Here is an 18,242-nt window from a genome sequence, read left to right on the forward strand (position 1 = left end):
TGTTCCATGGTAAGTAGGTATTACTATGCACAGTTATAGAATCATTAATGCTTTTTTTTCCACCCTTGCCTTGCCTTATTCATAAGCAGAACAAACATCCTACTAAAAAAGGCCTTGGTCTTATGACTTGCTTTGGCAAAAAGAATGCAGACTGACATGATATATATCACATCTAATAACAGAAAATGTTAATGTACTGGGTATATGTATGCCTGGTTATGCCTAGCTTTTGTTTCTATATACCAAGAGTATCTAATCCACTGATCTTTTACCTTTAAAAAAAAAAGGCAAATGAAATCAAAAGAAACTGGTCCCAAAGAAAGCTAGCAGAACCTAGCAAGAGGCCTCAACTAATCCCAGGCCCTTCTGAAATATTAGGAAGATAAACATCAAGCAGGAAACAAAGTAAAAGGGTATCAGAACATGTGAAATGTTATTATCCATGACAAGATGGTGATATAAGCAAGGCTACTGAACTTTAGGATCTGTTTGTTACTGTAGCAAAAGTTGATTGATACACCCAGTGAGACCCACAGCTCAACAATGAGTGGTGTTTACATAGTATAACAACATAAGCTGAAATTTTTAAAGTTGTGTTATAACTATATTAAGAGGGCAGAGAAACTAGAGAGGAAGGTGATTAATACAGGTAAGCATAAATATAAAACAGAACTCAAAAATGAAAAAGACCAAAGTATATTGTTTAGCATTATGTATGTAAGCTACAAAAGAAGCAATTAAGAGAATGCAAAGTTTTGCTTCAAGTGAGCTAGAACTAAATGTAGTATTGTAATTCACACTTTCAATTACAGAAGTCATGGACAGCCTACTACAGGGAAGCTGTTTCCTAAAGGTGAGACATTATCAAAGACTATCCCACATACAGAACTCTTAATTAGACACAAATTACTATTTGCACACTCAACAGATCACCTGTGGACACTATCTCCCTAACAACAATCATGTGTTAGCCATCTCGTGTTAGATTCCCCTTTTTGTTGTTTTGTTAGTGCCAAGGATGGAGTTCAGGGCCTTGTACATGCTAGATAAACAATTAAAGCTGAGCACACCACACCTCTAGGGCCCCTGTGACTATTTTCATATTCATCTACAGAACCATAAAATAACAATAAGTCATTAAAAGTTTACTAGCAATTTTCACTCTCTTATTAGCGGTAATTCAACTGTTCAGTATGTTGCAACTTTATACACAGAATAAATTGCAAAGTAATATAGTCCACAAAATAATTTAGTATAGGGTTCATTTAAATAGTGGACCAGCATTTAAATTACTAGGTTAATCAAAATTCTGCAACAGATTTCCAAAGATATTCACATGCCAAGACATGTATTTACATTGTAACAGAAGACATCACTAATAAGCAAGACTCTGCTGTCACCTGTAAGTTCCACTCACCAGGCTGATGGTCTCCTCTCCTTTCATTACAGAAAATGAAAGTGACTTGGCTGTGGCAAGTTTCAGCTCCTAATTTACACAATGTAAAACTGCACTGGAAATAAGACAGTTTCCTCACCCAGAACGATGTTCCCCGAGATACCCTCGGCCACATTCTACACTTAGAATGGTAACTAAGAGGCCCAACAGTTAGAAAACGACATTGGGGTGGAACAACAAAAGCAGAGGAAAAAGTAACCGACCAGCCCAGAGCATCCATTCACCAGAAATCAAGTAACAGGCTTGGTTTTCATACCTCTTCATCTTTCACATTCACTTCCACACTTTTCGATTTGATGGCTTTGGTTACATGGTCAATGTTGTTTTCCCTGCAGTAATCAAATATGTTTTTGTCTTCTTCCCTAATTAGAGTGGAAAAAAAAAAGCTGTTTGTCTTACTGGATAAAAAACAAAAATTAAATATTTTTAGCATAACTTGTTTGCTGCTGACATAGACATTAATGGGTTTAAAGCGACAGGAAAAGCAATAGACTTCGGGTAGACATAATGTATTCAGTGTCTAAAAAGACTAAAGCAACTGTGGTCCTTACAGGAAAGCCTTTATTTGCTCTGCAAGCTTCACAGTAGAGCAGCATCAGGCCTCTTGAGTTTTCGGATTACAGCCACACCTGCCCTAGGCTTCGGAAGGTGAAATCCAGCTTTCATGCTTGTAAGGCAAGCACTTTCTCCACTGAGCCACCTTCCCAGTCTTTAATATAACAATCTCACTTTACAGGCAAAGAGAGGCTAAATAACCTTACAAATGACAGCACATTTATCAAATGTAAAACAAAACAAAAGCCAAACAAGCAAAAACCAAAGCTACAGGGCTAGAGGGAGGGTTCAACAGTTAAAGAGTGCTTACCGCTAGCTCTTGCAGAGGACCCAAGTTCAGTTAAAAAAATTTTTTTCTAAGCTAGAATTCATTCAGGCCATGTGACTCTGTATACTGTATATTTTCTATTATGTCATGTGCCTCCACTAGTCAGTCACAGTCCATTCCAGAATTTATAGCAGACACTTTTAGTGTGAGGTCTACAAGCTCTCATAAAACTGGGGCTGGACTGATGGTTAAGCAGTTAATACTGGCTGATCTTCCAGTGGACCTGGGTTCAATTCCCAGCACCCACATAGTGGCTCACAACTGTCTCTGACTGCAGTCCCTGAAGATCCAAAGCCCTCTTCTGGCCTCAGCGGGCATTGCATGCATGTGAGACACAGATGCACAGTGAGGCCAACACATACACATGAAATAAAATCGCAAGAATTATTACACAGATAGCCTGTAACACATTTTTGTTCATTTTTCTGGATCAGTGACTCATAAAATGACAATAGGTAATATAGAATATGAAAATAAAAGTCTCTATATGTGGACTTAACTTTATGGACAGGTATAAAAGAATTATATTCTCCAAATTAATTCAGTGATTTTTGTTTTGTTTTCTCGAGACAGGGTTTCTCTGTGTAGCCCTGGCCATCCTTGAACTTGTTCTGTAGACCAGGCTGGCCTTGAACTCTTGAGATTTACCTCCCTCTGCCTCCTGAGTGCTGACATTAAAGGTGTGTACCACCACTGCCTGGCTATTAATGTATTTTATTATCTTCAAAACCTTCCCTATGCATTTAAAAACAAAACTATCAGAGTCCATCTACCCTAGAAGACAATCTAAACAACTAATGTGTGAAGTTATTGCAATCATAGCTAACTATCTTAAAACACAATACTTTCTGAGACATCCAGTGAATTTAGTTGAGCACCGACTACACAGAAACCAAGGTTAGTCAACTGCAGGTACAAGCTAAACAGGAAGTCTGCTTTTAACACAGATGCTAAAGTTGAGATGATCAAGTCTAAACTTTATTAATGTGAGCTACAACCTGGCCTTGGTGAAGAACTGAGGGAGAAGAGAGGAAATGGCTTGCTTCCAGGTAGAGAAAATGAGCTCAGTTTTAAGGAAGAAATCATGTCTTGTTTGACAGAAATGAAAGTGTCCTTTAGATCCCAGAAGAAAATGAAAAACTAAGGTCAAACCCTAGAAAAGTCTGGTTTTTAAAATCAGGGCTGCATATACTACTACTAATTCGCTACCAATGTCAACACTATTTCTGTTTAAAAGTATATTGCTATTTTGAATTTGAGAATAACAGGGACCCTTGGAATTCAAGAGGCAACAATCTCAACTATGAGAGAAAAAGATTGTCCTTTTAAGTCATAACAAGAAGTACTGTCTGGAACAACTGTTTTTACTTGGGAAATAACGCAGAGTTGGTGGTGGGACACAGAGAGGAAAACTGGAGGATACTTGGGAGAGACACACATACCTGGGAGTACTCAAAAGCTATGCAGAGGTGAGAGGGCGTTTGGAGTGCTCCGTTCAGAACCCATGTTTCCCAGGCACACAGACACACACACCTGCACCTATGCACTAAGAACAAGCACAGGATACACACACACACACACACACACACACACACACACACACCTGTGTCTAAGCACTAAGGACACACACACACACCTGTGTCTAAGCACTAAGAACAAGCACAGGATATACACACACCTGTGTCTAAGCACTAAGGACAAGCACAGGACACACACACACACACACACACACACACACACACACACACACACACACACACCTACACACCTGCACCTGTACACTAGGAACAAGCACAAGAGATAATTGTTTATCTTGCCTAATACATTTTTAATGTTTCTTAGACACATGACCTATATCAATCATTTTGCTTTGGTATGTTGAATCTAAAGTCCAGCAGACATTCTAAATCCTAGTATCTGTTTATAATATGCAGTTTTTACTAATAAATAGGTAAGGCAGAGACAGACAGCTAAAATCTACTGGGTAAAGAATACAATTTAAAAGTTTAATAAAAGCACTGCTAATGTGCTACAAATTGAGTGTCTAATGTTAAAAATTAAGGATACTCTCCAGTCTTACTTGTCAAATATATACATACATGAATTCTCACACCAAAATGCTACTAAATTTACTGGTGAACAAACCATTTTCCCCACCCCGCCAATCCTTTGATTCCGGAGGCAGGATCTCACTATTCGGCTCAGGTTGGCTTCAAATATGCATTCCTCCTGTCTCAGCCTTCTAAGAGCTTAAATCTTAAATGAGATTGGGTGTGCTGTGACGTTAAGCCCTACGGTACAATGTAGACCTTAAGAATATTAGTATGTCTTCTGATTTACTTCCCTTTCTCTTATTGTTTTTATTTAGTAAAATAAATTAATCTACCTTTTTCCTCTTTGGTGAATGAGTTTTTTTCTAGCACAAGACAGAGAAAGTCTCTTCTAAGATCATGACTACTATTATGGTTTAAATATGTGGTATCTCCAAAAGGCTTGGTGTTGAAGGCTTGGTTTCTGGCTGGTGGAGGTCTTGAGAGGAACTTGGATCATGAGGGAACTAATCTTTAACAGTGGATTGACCCATTGCTGAGTTCAAGCTGAGTGGACTACTAAGAGGCAGGGCCTCCTTGGACGAACTTGGGAGAGTAGATGTCTTTGGAGGACGCTGGGTTTTGCCTCCCTTTAGCTTCCTGGTTGCTGTGAGGTAAACAGATCCTGTGTCACACATTCCTGTTATCAGGATTTTCAGCTTCAGGCCTGTAGCAATGGAGCAAGCTAATCATGGACCGAAGCCTCTGAAAGTGAGCCACAATAAATCCTGGCTCCTTTAACTTCACTTATTTCAGGTACCTTGTTACAGCAATAGAAAACTCACTAACATAGCTGTTTTATCTAATTACAAGAGAAGAGAGCTATGCTAATTCCTAAGACTATACCGTTTCTTGCAAAGACTTTTCTTATCAAAAGAATATTTTCAAGTATGCGTCACAGTGAGAAACATGAATTCCACGTTAAGTCCTCCCCGCCCCCCCCCCAAAAAAAACAGGGTTTCTCTGTGTAACTGGCCTCGAACTCACAGAGATCTGTCTGCCTCTGCCTTCCCAAGTACTCGGATTAAAGACATGCGCTATTACTGCCTGGTTCCATGTAACTCTTATTTCATTTATCTCATAAAATTAAAAATATATTTATGGTGCCAGCTCAGAAATCTAGCCTTCAGCAAACACTTCACTTTAGTTCACAATATTTATTAAGCAACTGGAGACAGAAATGCAACACTGTATTCCAGTAAATAGATAATGAGAAGATATTTGGGGAATTAAAACCCAAAGAAAGCAAGACTACATCCAAAAAGATAGAAACACATCATTAATTTTCAAATCAGGCCCAGGAGTATGCAAAGACCTCTGAGGGGATATTTAGACACAGGTCATTTAAATTTAAGCAAGTCTATTCCCCAGCTTCTCCTCCTAAGCTCATCTGTCCAAAAGGCGTCGTCCTACGCTATTTCACCATTCCAACTTTTCTGTTTTTCCTTCAAACACTCTCCCTTGATTCTGGCATCATGTCACAGTTCTAAGATATATAACCAAAAGATTTGACCAAGATGTAGCAAATGACTCTTAATTCAATTAACCTTTTACTCCTTTGCTTAAAAAACAATTTCTTTGATATGCTAAGAAAGTTTTAAACAAAACACTTCATTAGGTTGCTGTGCCCTTGCTATTAAGAACACAGACAGCTTTGGTGAAACTTGGTATTAGGACACTACTCATTACTGACCGTAGAAAATAAAAGACCTGAAACAAAACTGACAACAGACTTGATGTTGAATGATGTTTTTTCAAACACAAAACATGACTTGGGCTTTCGTGCAGTTCAGTGGTGAGTACTTGTCAAGTATCCATAGGTCCTGATTAATACCCAACACAGGAAACATTTTCAATACCCCTCAAAGCTTGTTCATCAAGAGATATTTCCAATGTTTTTGTTTTTTTTTTCTTACTTATGGATAATTAATTAACAAAATGTAGAATGTGTGTTACTTTGATCAAATGTACCGAAATAATATTATAAAGGTAGTTCAAATATGAAAAACTGCTTAAAACACCTATGTCACAGAAAACACAATTTGAAGAACTTCAACTCATGCACATTATTTTTGTTATAGAGAACTATGAGAGTATGGTGACTACACAGAAACACATTACTTCTAAATAAAAATGGAAGTGAAAAATAAGAAAAATGATGTAAGTTTTCTTTATAGAGAGCTCACTCATATACTTTTTAATCAATATCAGAATATTATTTTAACTTTTGGAGATAAGTGAAGACTCACGAATTGGAAAAATACAATCCTATGTACCTTTTTTCCAATTTTTTTAATGATAAGTTGTGTATTTTTTAATGGATTATATTACCTTATCTAAATTCCATTAGGCACAGTTTTGAAGTGAAGTTTATCTTAAAATTGTATTATTTGTAAAAAGTAAAGTCAAGTCATATCTTTTGCAATTACTAAACAATGGAAGTGTTTCTTAGGCACTATAAAAAGATGCTTCATTACCAGTGCTCTGACAAGAGGGGTCAAAAGCCAGCAGTCAGCTACTCAAATAAAGAATGTCCAAAACGTATAAGGAATTCAAAAACTCAATGGCAAGAAAACAAATGCCCTCATTTAAAATTGTAAAGACTCTGAACAGACAACTCTTCAAAAGAGAGAAGAGATATGGATGGCTCGTAGTTATGAAAAAACTTTAGGACTGCTAATCAGAATCCTAAACCACAATGACTGTCCATCTCTTGCCTACTAGACAAGTAATTCCCAGAAAGGCATACGCTCACAAGTGCTGGTGAACATGGAGGAAAGGGGGCCCTTGTATGCTGCTAATAATAAAGCATTTTGAAAAAATATAGTAGCAGCTCAAAAAGCAAATATGGAGTTACCATGTTTTCCAGCAAGTGTATTTCTGGGTTCATAGCTAAAGGAGTTGCAGTAATTATTGTGAGGGGATATTTGCGTTCCATGTTTATATCTGCATTATTTAAATAGCCTAGATATGGAAGCAACCTGTGTCTATCAAGCAAGATGGGTGAAGAAAACATGACATACACAATGCAATGTAAGGGGACCAACACAGGTGGAACTAGAGGGAATGATGTGTGGTTTCCAATGAGAATAGCCCCAACAGTCTAATATATTTGAATGCATGGTTCCCAACTGGTAGAAGTGGCTGGGAAGGATTAGGAGGCACAACGTTGCTGAGATTTCAAATGCCCACATCATTCCAGTTAGTGTTCTCTCACTCTCTCTATCTCTGTCTCTGTCTCTCTCTCTTTCTGTCTGTCTCTGTACCTCCCCCCTCGCCCCCGGTTGGTTGTTGTTTCAACATGAAAGCTCTCAGATACTGCTCTAGAGTCATGCTTGCCTGCCTACTGCCATGCTCTCCACAACGATGGTCATGGACTCATCCTCTGAAACTGTAAGCCCAATTAAATGTGTTCTTTTACATGTTGCCTTGGTCATGGTGTCTCTTCACAACAACAGAGAAGTAACTAAGATACTATGCTTAGAGAAGGAAACCAAGCACATAAGGATCCTGTGTGACCTCACTTTTTGGTGGAATCTTAAAAGGCAAATTTCACATAAACACAATAAGAAGAGTGGTTACCACAGACTGGAAGTGGGGTGGTAAGAAAAGGAAGATGTTGGTCAAAGCAACAAGGTTTCAGTTATCTGGAAGAACATATTTTAATGACCCACTGCACTGCAGGGTGACCACAGTTACATAAGCTCTTATGTATTATAAAATCACTAGAATTTTAAGTTTATACCACAAAAGGTGATAAATCTGTGAGGTGACAGGTATATTAACTTGTTTGACTCTTTCTATAATGCAAATACAAACCAAGATAACACAATGTACCCATAAACATACATACATAATTATTTGTGAATTTTAAATAAAATTAACAATAAGGATGGTAAAAGAAATCATCAGAAAGTGAGCTTGCAAATGACATCACATTATACAAAAGACTTGGTAAAATGAAAAAAATGGCTGAACAAAGGAAGTTGCTCAGGCAAACTATAAGCAACTTATATATATAAGCAAACTATAAGTGACAGGGTGTTAGGAGGTAACAGTAGAGGAGCAGACAAGACAACCATCACTAAGAGCCCACCCAGCACATGCTGTTAATGTAGCAAGTTAGGGAAGAACAAAGATCACCTACCCTCAGGATCAGGGCTAAAGAGAAATAACACTGTACTTCTATACAAGTGAGGTGAGCGCTAACAGAAGGGAACAATGTTTCATAGGTGCCTCAGGAGACCCTTGCTTTAGATATTTACCTTACAGGGTTTAAAAAAACAAAACAAAAAAACCCAACAACAACCCACAGCCAAAAGGCAATATCAGACAAGATATTTCTCTGAAAGAAGAATGTTGTTAATGGTTTTTAGTAAAGCTGGTCAGGTGAAGTCAACTCCTAACTCAAGGATTAATTTAGCACATTAAAAGTTCTAGCTTCAGCCTTTAGTCCCAGCAATAGGGAGGCAGAGAGGTAGGTGGATTTCTGTGAGTTCAAGGCCAGCCTGGTCTACAAATTGAGTTCCAGTGTAGGGAAAAAGGGCCAGCCAAACAAACACCCTGGCAGAGCCAAAGAAACACACTTTGGCCCTGCAACCAGAACCAAAGAAATGCACCCTGATCCTGAAACCAGTGCCAAAGAAACACACTTTGTTCCTGGAACCAGAGGCAGTGAAAGAAACACACCCTGGCTCTAAAACTAGAGCCAAAAGGCTAAAAAGGACCAGTGAAAGAAACAGACTTTGGCCCTGAAACCAGAGCCAAATCTGACCCTAAACCTGCGCAGAAAACTAACCAATCCCTGAGCAGGAGATCTAACCTTCATAAACTCAGGGATTGAAATCTGACCAATCCCCACCCTGGAAAAACTCCACCCCCTAAGAATCCCTATATAAACCCTGTGCCTGTTCAGCTTGTGGCTGTTTGGGCTGCCTTGGCAGAGGACAGCCATTCTCGTGGATTTTTCCCTCCCAATAAATCTCTTGAATGAGGTTTGGGTGAAGACCTTCTTTCCCTGGAGCAGAGACGACCCTGGGCGGAGCAGAGCACAGCAGGGCTGAAGCACTTTTTGCCAGGGAAACCGGATTCCCCTGGCTAAGCAGAGGGGGACTGGAGCCCAACTGTAACAAACTGTAAGAAATCCTCTTCTGCCTAGCAGAGCTGATACACTGGGGAAGCCTTTCCCTGAAGCAGGGCTGTAAGCTGCTATGCTTACTGTGACCCGTGGTATTCCTTGGCTCGAGAACCAGAATACCTTTCCATCTGAGTTGTTAAGACTCAGTATTCTGTGACTCCCGAGTGCCATAATCCATCCCCGTCCATCCCATCTGAGTGTCCAAATCTTGTTTCTATTTAAGATGTAATTAAAATCTTAGATGTTAATTTCGCCATACAGATCACTGGCTGTGAGTCTTAATTTTACCAACTGTGAGCCTCCGGAGAATCCTGCAAGTCATAGCTCCTTTCTGAAATACTTTGGTTATATGACTAAGAGGCAATGATCCAGTGGAAACAAACGCTGTTGCAACAGTAATCACATTTAAGGAATACTGCCCTAAGATTAAAGCACTTACAACTATCTGCCTTTTTGTAGCTTATTCTTAAAATAATTCTTGAAACCTTGCCTGTGAAATAACATCTAGAAATTATCTACTGACTAAACATAATTAGTTATATTGGAAAAGTTATTTAACTATGACTTTATAAAGACACTGACTACTGAAGATCCACTCCACCTTTTGGAATTTGCCTAACTCTTAACAAATCTGAAGGAAAATTGCTGATACTTTAAATGTCTCCAAGAAAAAAAAATGCCTAATTCTGATCGATCCCTGGAAAATCAGTGCCCACACCAGAAAAATTCACACACCTGCTTTGCTAAAAGACTTCTCTACAGGGCCAGTTAACATACCCAACCATTAAATTGAGTCTAAAATCAATAAAACAATCCAAAGGAAGCATCATCAGCATAGTGATAAATGAGAGACTGGCATCAAACTTTATCAGGAAAGTACATTCTTAAGAATGCTGAAAGGCAAAGGTACACCATTTCTTAAACTGAAGATACTATGCTAATACAATATTAACTGTCAGATTCTGTTTCATTAATTAGGAATTACACTGTCTCTTCAAACATTTCAGGATCCAGTGGGGCATAGTAATTGGAAGAGAGCTACTAACCATACTGACCGTGGACAAGAAATCTAACCTTGAATTTTTATCCTCATCTGAAATACAGGGATACTACTAACATGTACACTTACTAAGGCCACTATGAAGACTAAGTGACATAGCTCATGTTAAATATATGATTATGAGTATAATCAGTTAATAGATGATAATTGTCATATTAACCAGAATATGGCATAGAAGACATGATAGTACATCTCCACAAAGGAAGCAGAGACAGAAAAATCAAGAGTTCAAGGCCATCCTGGGCTATGTCAGACCCTGTCTAAAAAGGTATAATAATGCAGCATATTTTAACGTGAGCTAATTTGTCATACTTGGAAATTATCATTGTTAGTCAATCCATCTAATAAATCTTAATTAGACCTTCAAAAAACTTAAAATAAGGCACCATGATCTGTGCAGAGTGACCAAAGTATGAGAAGATGAAAGACCTTGTTCCTATTACTTGTAATACATATACTGCCTCTCTTTTTAATTTCTAAAGTTTATTTTGTGTGTATGGGTGTTTGCATACATGTTTGTTCATGTGAAAGGTGATCACAGGTCAGAAGGAGGAGTCAGATCCCTTAGGACTGGGGTTGTAAGCCATCATGTGGGTCCTAAAAATCAAATCTGGGACCTCTAAAAGATCAGACAGTGCTCTTGGCTGCTAAGCTATCTCTCCAGCCTCAACATATTTTCTCTTAATACTGTAATGGACAGAACTATATTCAAAACTACTATATATATGCATATACATATACACACAGGCAACTCTGTAAACAAGTTAGCATTTCATAGTCACTACCTAAAGATGAGGGTACAGGAGAGACAGGAAATTAAAGAACTAGATAGGAAAGCGAGTACAACGTGGAGGAAAGGAAGGGAACAAAGAAAAGGGAACAAGAAATGAAGGTAAAGGGGGTGGTGGTGGCTTTGGCTGGCAAATAACCCCTTTTTCAAAAGGGCTGTTGACTGCAAACAGGTGGATTTGCCTGTATGCTTGGTTGGCATCATGGCACTAAGCACACAGGAGCTAAATGAAGCACATTAGAAAAGGGTGAATATGAGAGCCAGGAGACTGTTACAACACTTACTGTTTATGTCAAGACCTGCTTGTCCCCAGGGACCCATTTTCACATAATCTATAATTATCTCTTTGCTTTAATCGCCTTGTCATTCCTGAGGCTCTCATGGGCACTGGAAGAGGAAAAGCTCATTAACTAAACCTTTTCTCCTCTCTCCAGCCACCCATGGCTTTTAATTGCTTGGTGTGTTATTATCTGGGAGTGCAACTGGGATCATTTTCATAAGAAAGGGAGGTAGAGAGCAGGAAGGGAGCCATGAGTCCCTGAGGTATGCACCACAGACAAACCTTTGCTTTCTCAATTATTTATGCCAGCTGAGGTTTTACAGGCTGAATAAATCCATAGCTCAAGTTCATTCTGAGCAGTCAGATCCTCACAAGAGAGTTGCCCATTTGCCTGTACACACTTGTGTATCCTCAAGAACAACCAGACTGTAACAAGACATATGTCATCTAATTTATCACCGATCACCAAAGTGTTAACACCATGTTGATCACAGGCAATAGTGAAATAGGGAAGGATTATACCCACCAGCCAAACAGAGGCTCTTAGTGCTAAGAACAGTGGTGTCTCATAGTGACTTAAGTCTGATGAAAGCAATAGAGTCCAAATACTCCATCTTCAAAACATAAAATATGTTTAATAGAGTCCTTAAACAGACTTGCAAAAACCAGGTCACTATATAACAAGGTGGGGCTTTGAATGAAATCCTAAGAATTTTATACCCTCAGATGTTACCAATAGCAATAAAACTATGTTGTGTTGCTGCCTTTTATCCAATCACATATTGCTTTTAAAAAATTCATAGCAGTTTCTATATTAGTGTCAGGCTTTCTATGCTTTCAATCTAGTTTTTATTTTGACCAAGAAAACAAAGCTCTATGCCTTTTTGTTTTCATTTTCATCCTAGTTTTTTCCTACATTTGTCCTCTCTATAATCAGTACTAAAGAACAACTAGCAAACAATGAAATTTATTTTTCAAAACAGTCTCAAAATGTTACTAAAATGGAAACTTTGGAAGTCAACAATGAAAACATGTCTTTGAAATTCTACAAGCTTTTTGGTCTGACCACAGCAGTGACCTCTGGTATTTTCTGCCAAAACACTTCATTTGTCTCACAGAACAACTAATCAATTCCAGAGCCCATCAATCATTTCAGCTGTATACTAGACTGGTTTTGCTTAGAGAAGGTCCAGATGGCTGCCTGAGTAAGTGGAATTAAAATTCTAGCAGATTATAAAGTATCAAACTATAAAATATAATACAGAAGACCAAACCTTCCTCCAGGACGGAGTGGACATCACACCCTTCATCTATTCTACTTTGAATTCTTACCCTAATTTCTCAATGTATATATTGACATCTAGAGAAAACTCAGCAGAAACTTGACAAAGCTTACGTATCAAAGTACCCAAAAATAATCTACAAAAGCCTAGTGTGTCAGCACACACCTTTAATCCCAGCACTCAGGAGGCAGCAGCAGGCAGATCTCTGTAAGTTGAAGACCAGATTGGTCTACAAAGTGAGTTCTAAGACAACGAGGGCTACGCAAGAAACCCTGGCTTGAAAAAACAAAACTCAAAAGCAAAACAAAAATTTCCACAAAAATACATCACTTTAAGTCCCTTTAAAAAAAAATGATTATACAAAAAAGACTTTTCCTTTCACCCAGGTTTATTATTTAATATTTCTAAAATTCTAAGCATTTCTGCTTTCATATCAGTTGAACATAATTCTGCCAAGAATTTGTAATTAACATCAGTTAAAGCACAAATTGGCTTAGAAAAGTACCATGCCAAATCTCACCTAAATAAACTTCAGAATGAAGGGACCAGCTCCCCATTTTGGCAGCCATAACAGCCGAACATGTATTTGTCTGACCTTGTCTTAGACACTAAGGTTAGATGCCTGCCCCTTTCGGCAGCCATGACAGTAACACGTGCTTTTCTGACCTTGCCTTGGTCACTAGAGGTTAGGTGCCTGCCTCGTGGCAAGGAACCAATCAGAAGTTAGCTGGTGGCGCTATGCTTTACTGCTCTGGGCGTGCTTTTACAGACAAGTGCACAGCAATGACACGCAGAGCATAACAACCACCCTGGGAGGGCCTATAACAACCAATTGGCCAATCAAAACAGGGCAAGCCCTCCAAGCCTGGAGGCACATCAATCCTGAGCCTGTGCGTACCCCTAGACACTCCCCTTATGCTGCCCTACAAGATCTCTATGCAGCCCCTTCCAGCTGTCTTTGCTAGCCATCCGCCATGGTGGGTAGGTGGAAGACCCGAGCTAACATGGGGTTAGCTCGTTAAACAACAGTAAAGCCTCCTGCAGTTTGCAGCAAGCTTTCGAATCTGCCTGGTGATTGGGGTGACCACGGTCCTGGGCTGAGACCCCAGAGGCCTGAGTTTTCTGGGGGGGGGGTCTAACAAGAAAATAGCCTGTTTTCATTGCTGGACTACATTTTGATACATCTGAAGAAATTCCAAGTGTATACCTAGTACTTCACTGCAATAGTCCAACATTTCAGTACAGGAAAAAATTACTATGATTAAATTTACTATAATAGAATTGTAACACTAGTAAAATGAGTTTTCCCAATGTAAGCATGACTAATTATTGGTTTCCACATTCACTGTAGTAGTAAGAGAATATCACACTTATATTGTAATAAAGTAAGGGCTTTCAATGACTCTTAGCATCCATGTTTCTCTCCATATGTGTGCTACGGCACACACATGCCCCACCCGAATAAAATTTAGATGACTTGGTGAACTAAAGCCAAGTCTAACCAGTTTTACCTCTAGCACAAGTTCATATTGTACTCAATATTTATTATATATAGGTGAAAATGCCAAAAGTACTAAGAAAAAGCAAGTGTGGGGCACACACTTGTGATCCTAGCTCTCAGGAGACAGAAGACAGAAAGTCAGGAGTTCAAGGTCATCCTCAGCTACATAGTGAGCTCAAGGCTGACCTGGATCAAATGAGACCCTGTCTTTAAAAAAACAAAACAAAACAAAACAAAAACCCTAACAAAACAAAAACAAACAAACAAAAAACCCAAAAAGTACTAAGAATAGCAGGCCACGGAGGCACACACCTTTAATCTCAGCATTTGGGAGGCAGAGGCAGATGGATCTCTGTGAGTTTGAGGTCAGCCTGGTCTACAGAGTGAGTTCCAGGACAGCAGGAGCTACATAATAGAGAGACCCTGTCTCAGAAAGCAAACAAACAGCAACAAAGTACTAAGTATATTCAAAAGTGGAGAAGCTGAAAGGCATTATTTATGTTTTTTTTCTCACAGTAGTTGTATAAAAATGTGTTGAGCTGAATTAAAATCTCCACTGAATAGCAGGGCGTGGTGGAGCACACCTTTAATCTCAGTGCTCAGGAGGCAAAGTTCTAGGCCAGCCTCTCTACAGTCTAGCCTGTCGTTACTCAATTGACTCTCTTGAGGTGATTCTGGGCTGTGCCAAGTTGACATTTAATCCTAACTAGGCCTCCTACTAAGTTCTGAGACTCTCTTCAAATAATGAGAATAAGCAAACAAATAAAATGTGATCCTTGTGTTTAAAAATTAAATTTAAGTGAGGAGAGAGGAGTTTTTAAAAGGTTGCAATTCAGTGTGCATATAATGTGAAAAATACTATAACAAAAGTATAAATACTAAACAAAGAAGAAATTTGTCACTAATATCTAGAAAAATGCCTCTAAGATGTCCAGGCTTGATGAGAACATTTATAACCTGTCTCAAAAAACAAAATGATTCTATAAAGACAATATAAATTAAAAACCCTCAAACACTTCCTAAATATGCAAGACCTAAGGGAAGAGCTAAACTCTGAATATACTTTCAAAACTGTTATGAGATCCTAGGAGTGCTCAGGGCTCATCACAAGAATTAGGAATGTCACTCCAGGCCAGTGACAGCTGTAAAGGGCATCACCAATCTCCATGAGCCTCTCCCTACCTCATCTCAAATAAAAGTCTAATAATACAAGTGTGGTGGTTATGGCCCCTATAGACTCATGTGTTTGAATGCTTGGCCCATAAGGAATGGCACTATTAGGAGGTATGGCCCTGTTGGAGTGGGTGTGGACTTGTTAGAGGAAGTGTGTCACTGTGAAGACAGGCTTTGAAGTCTCTTATCTGCTCAAGCATGACAGTTCACTTCCTATTGCCTATGGATCAAGATGTAGAATTCTCAGCTCCTTCTCCAACACCATGTCTGCCTGAATGCTGCCATGCTTCGAATGGACTAAACTACTGAAACTGTAAGCTAGCCCCAATTAAATGTTTTCTTTTATAAGAGTTGCCATAGTCATGGTGTCTCTTCTCAGCAATAGAAACCGTAACTAAGACAGTATGTAAAATGATGTGCTTGCCATGCAAATGGATTCAAGGCAGATACCCAGTGTTCACTGACAGCCTGGTCAACAGCTGCAAACTGTGAGCATTTCAAGTTGTGACTCAATCATCAGTAACTTCCATCTTACAATGATACTTGATTGTACTGCTGAATATGTGGGACAATGTCAGTAATCTCTTTCTGAGAAATATAAAGCACACACAGTTTTTGTTTTTTTGTTTTTTGTCTTTTTTTTTTTTTTTGCACACACAGTTTTTTATACAATCTTCTCTTCATTTTAGGAAGAAAGAGAACTCAGTTTGGCAAATTTTGGGAAAGCCAAGTTTCCATTTGAGATATTTGATGTTAAAGAGGAAGTAAAGCAATGTATGGGTAGCTAAAAAAGACCAAAAGCATTAAACATCCTTCTTTTATATTTGTAAAGTAACAATCTCAGAATTGTCATGATTCCTTACAATAGCACAGGATTTTTTCCTGATTTACACAGTGATAAAAGGACTAAAACATTTTTACACAGTACAAAAGCTAGTAGCTCTGGTAAATGATATATTCATTAAAAATATTAGTTGTGTTTACAAATAGTAAAAGCTCTTGCTGTGCAGGCTTGCCAACCTCAGTTTGGATTCCCAGAATCCAAGTAAAAGAATGACTAAGCCAGGTGTGGTGGCCCACGCCTTTAATCCCAGCAGAGGCAGGTGGATCTCTGTAACTTTGAGACCAGCCTGGTCTACATATCGAGTTCCAGGACAGCCAGGGTACATAGAGAGACCCTGTCTCAAAAAAAAAAAAAAAAAAAAAAAAAAAAAAAAAAAGAAAAGAAAGAAAGAAAGAAATGAACAAAGGCAGGGGGGAGGAGAGAAAGATTGTTTCACAAATTGTTTATTTTCAGGCTAAAATACATAGACATTTATATGCACACATAACACATATGCATGCATGCATGCATGCATGCATTTATATTTCTACTGTTTAAGAACAGAAGAGAAATTACCTGATTGTTTCTTCATGATATAGAGAACTAACGACTGGTCCACCAAAACCATTATTGGCTTCTTTTCCTTTCTTCTCTGATACCTATGGAAGAAAAAGAGAAAATGGAAAAAGACATGGACTAAAGCAATATGTATTTAAAAATTATAAAATATTACTTTGCTAAGAACACTAAAATTTTACTCTCAACCAATTCTTCAATGCTAGTAATACTTTTAAGGTGATTAATAAATGCAAACTCATGGCAATCCTCCTCAGCCCCCTGAGTACTGGGGTTACAGCTGCCATAGCAGTCTGAGAATACTTTCCTTTAAACAAGAAAAAGTGCAAAATAAGAACTTACTTAGTTAATCCTCTATGTTTTGAATTTCAGCTCCATTGCTAAGATAAAGTTGGAATATACATGGTGTTTAAATACATACTAGGAGTTGGAGAGATGTCTCCAGAGGACACAGGTTTAGTTCCCAGCACCCACGTGGTGGCTCACATCTGACAGTAACTCTAGTTCTAGAGGATCCAATGTCCTCTTCTGGCTTCTGCAGGCATCGGGCCCACATGTGGTGCCAAACATGCCAGCAAAACATCCATATTGTAAAATAAGTAAATAAAAAGAAATGCAAACTAAATAAAGCTGGAAATAAGAAAACTGAAGAGAGGAAGAAGATGGGGGAGGGGGTGAGGGAACCAATCTAAGAATTGAGTCTCTTAGAAAAAAACAGTTCCTAGAGTTATAAACCTACATAACCTATATAACCTCTGGTGTGACAGTCTTTTTTTTTTTTTTTTTTTAGATATAAAGCCAAAAGTATGACTTATAAAGAAAAGTTAGTGGTCTTTATTAAGGTCTATAAACTTGTACTTTGTGAAACACATTGGTGTGACAATGAAGCTTCAAACAAGAAAATCTTGGCAAAACACCTAGCAATAAAGCTCACCATCTAAATATTCAAATAATTATTATAATCCAAATTATGAAGCCGGGCCTTGGTGGCTCACGCCTTTAATCCCAGCACTTGGCAGGTAGAGGCAGGTGGATCTCTGTGAGTTTGAGGCCAGCCTGGTCTACAGAGTGAGTGCCAGGACAACCTCCAAAGCAATACAGAGAAATCCTGTATCAAAAAACCAAAAAAGAAAAAGAAAAGCAAATTATGATAAAGGTTTGAACAGACATTACTATAATGTTTTGGGAGG

The 18,242-nt window shown here is 38.5% G+C and overlaps 1 protein-coding gene across 4 annotated transcripts in view; it reads right to left on the minus strand.

Moving 5' to 3' along the window:
• Acbd6 (acyl-CoA binding domain containing 6) overlaps nt 1-18,242 on the minus strand; it is a 139,643-nt gene that overhangs the window by 79,730 nt on the left and 41,671 nt on the right. For 2 of the 4 annotated variants that reach the window (XM_027417342.2, XM_027417341.2), the window contains exons 4-5: nt 17,053-17,135; nt 1,713-1,818 (exon numbers count right to left, since the gene is read on the minus strand). In XM_027417342.2, coding sequence (XP_027273143.1) covers nt 1,713-1,818; nt 17,053-17,135 — 189 coding nt within the window. The remainder of the gene's footprint in view (nt 1-1,712; nt 1,819-17,052; nt 17,136-18,242) is intronic. The other 2 variants (XR_003485678.2, XM_027417343.2) reach the window with 1 other exon arrangement.

The sequence above is a fragment of the Cricetulus griseus genome, chromosome 5 (genome assembly GCF_003668045.3).
Source record: "Cricetulus griseus strain 17A/GY chromosome 5, alternate assembly CriGri-PICRH-1.0, whole genome shotgun sequence".
NCBI lineage: Eukaryota > Metazoa > Chordata > Mammalia > Rodentia > Cricetidae > Cricetulus > Cricetulus griseus.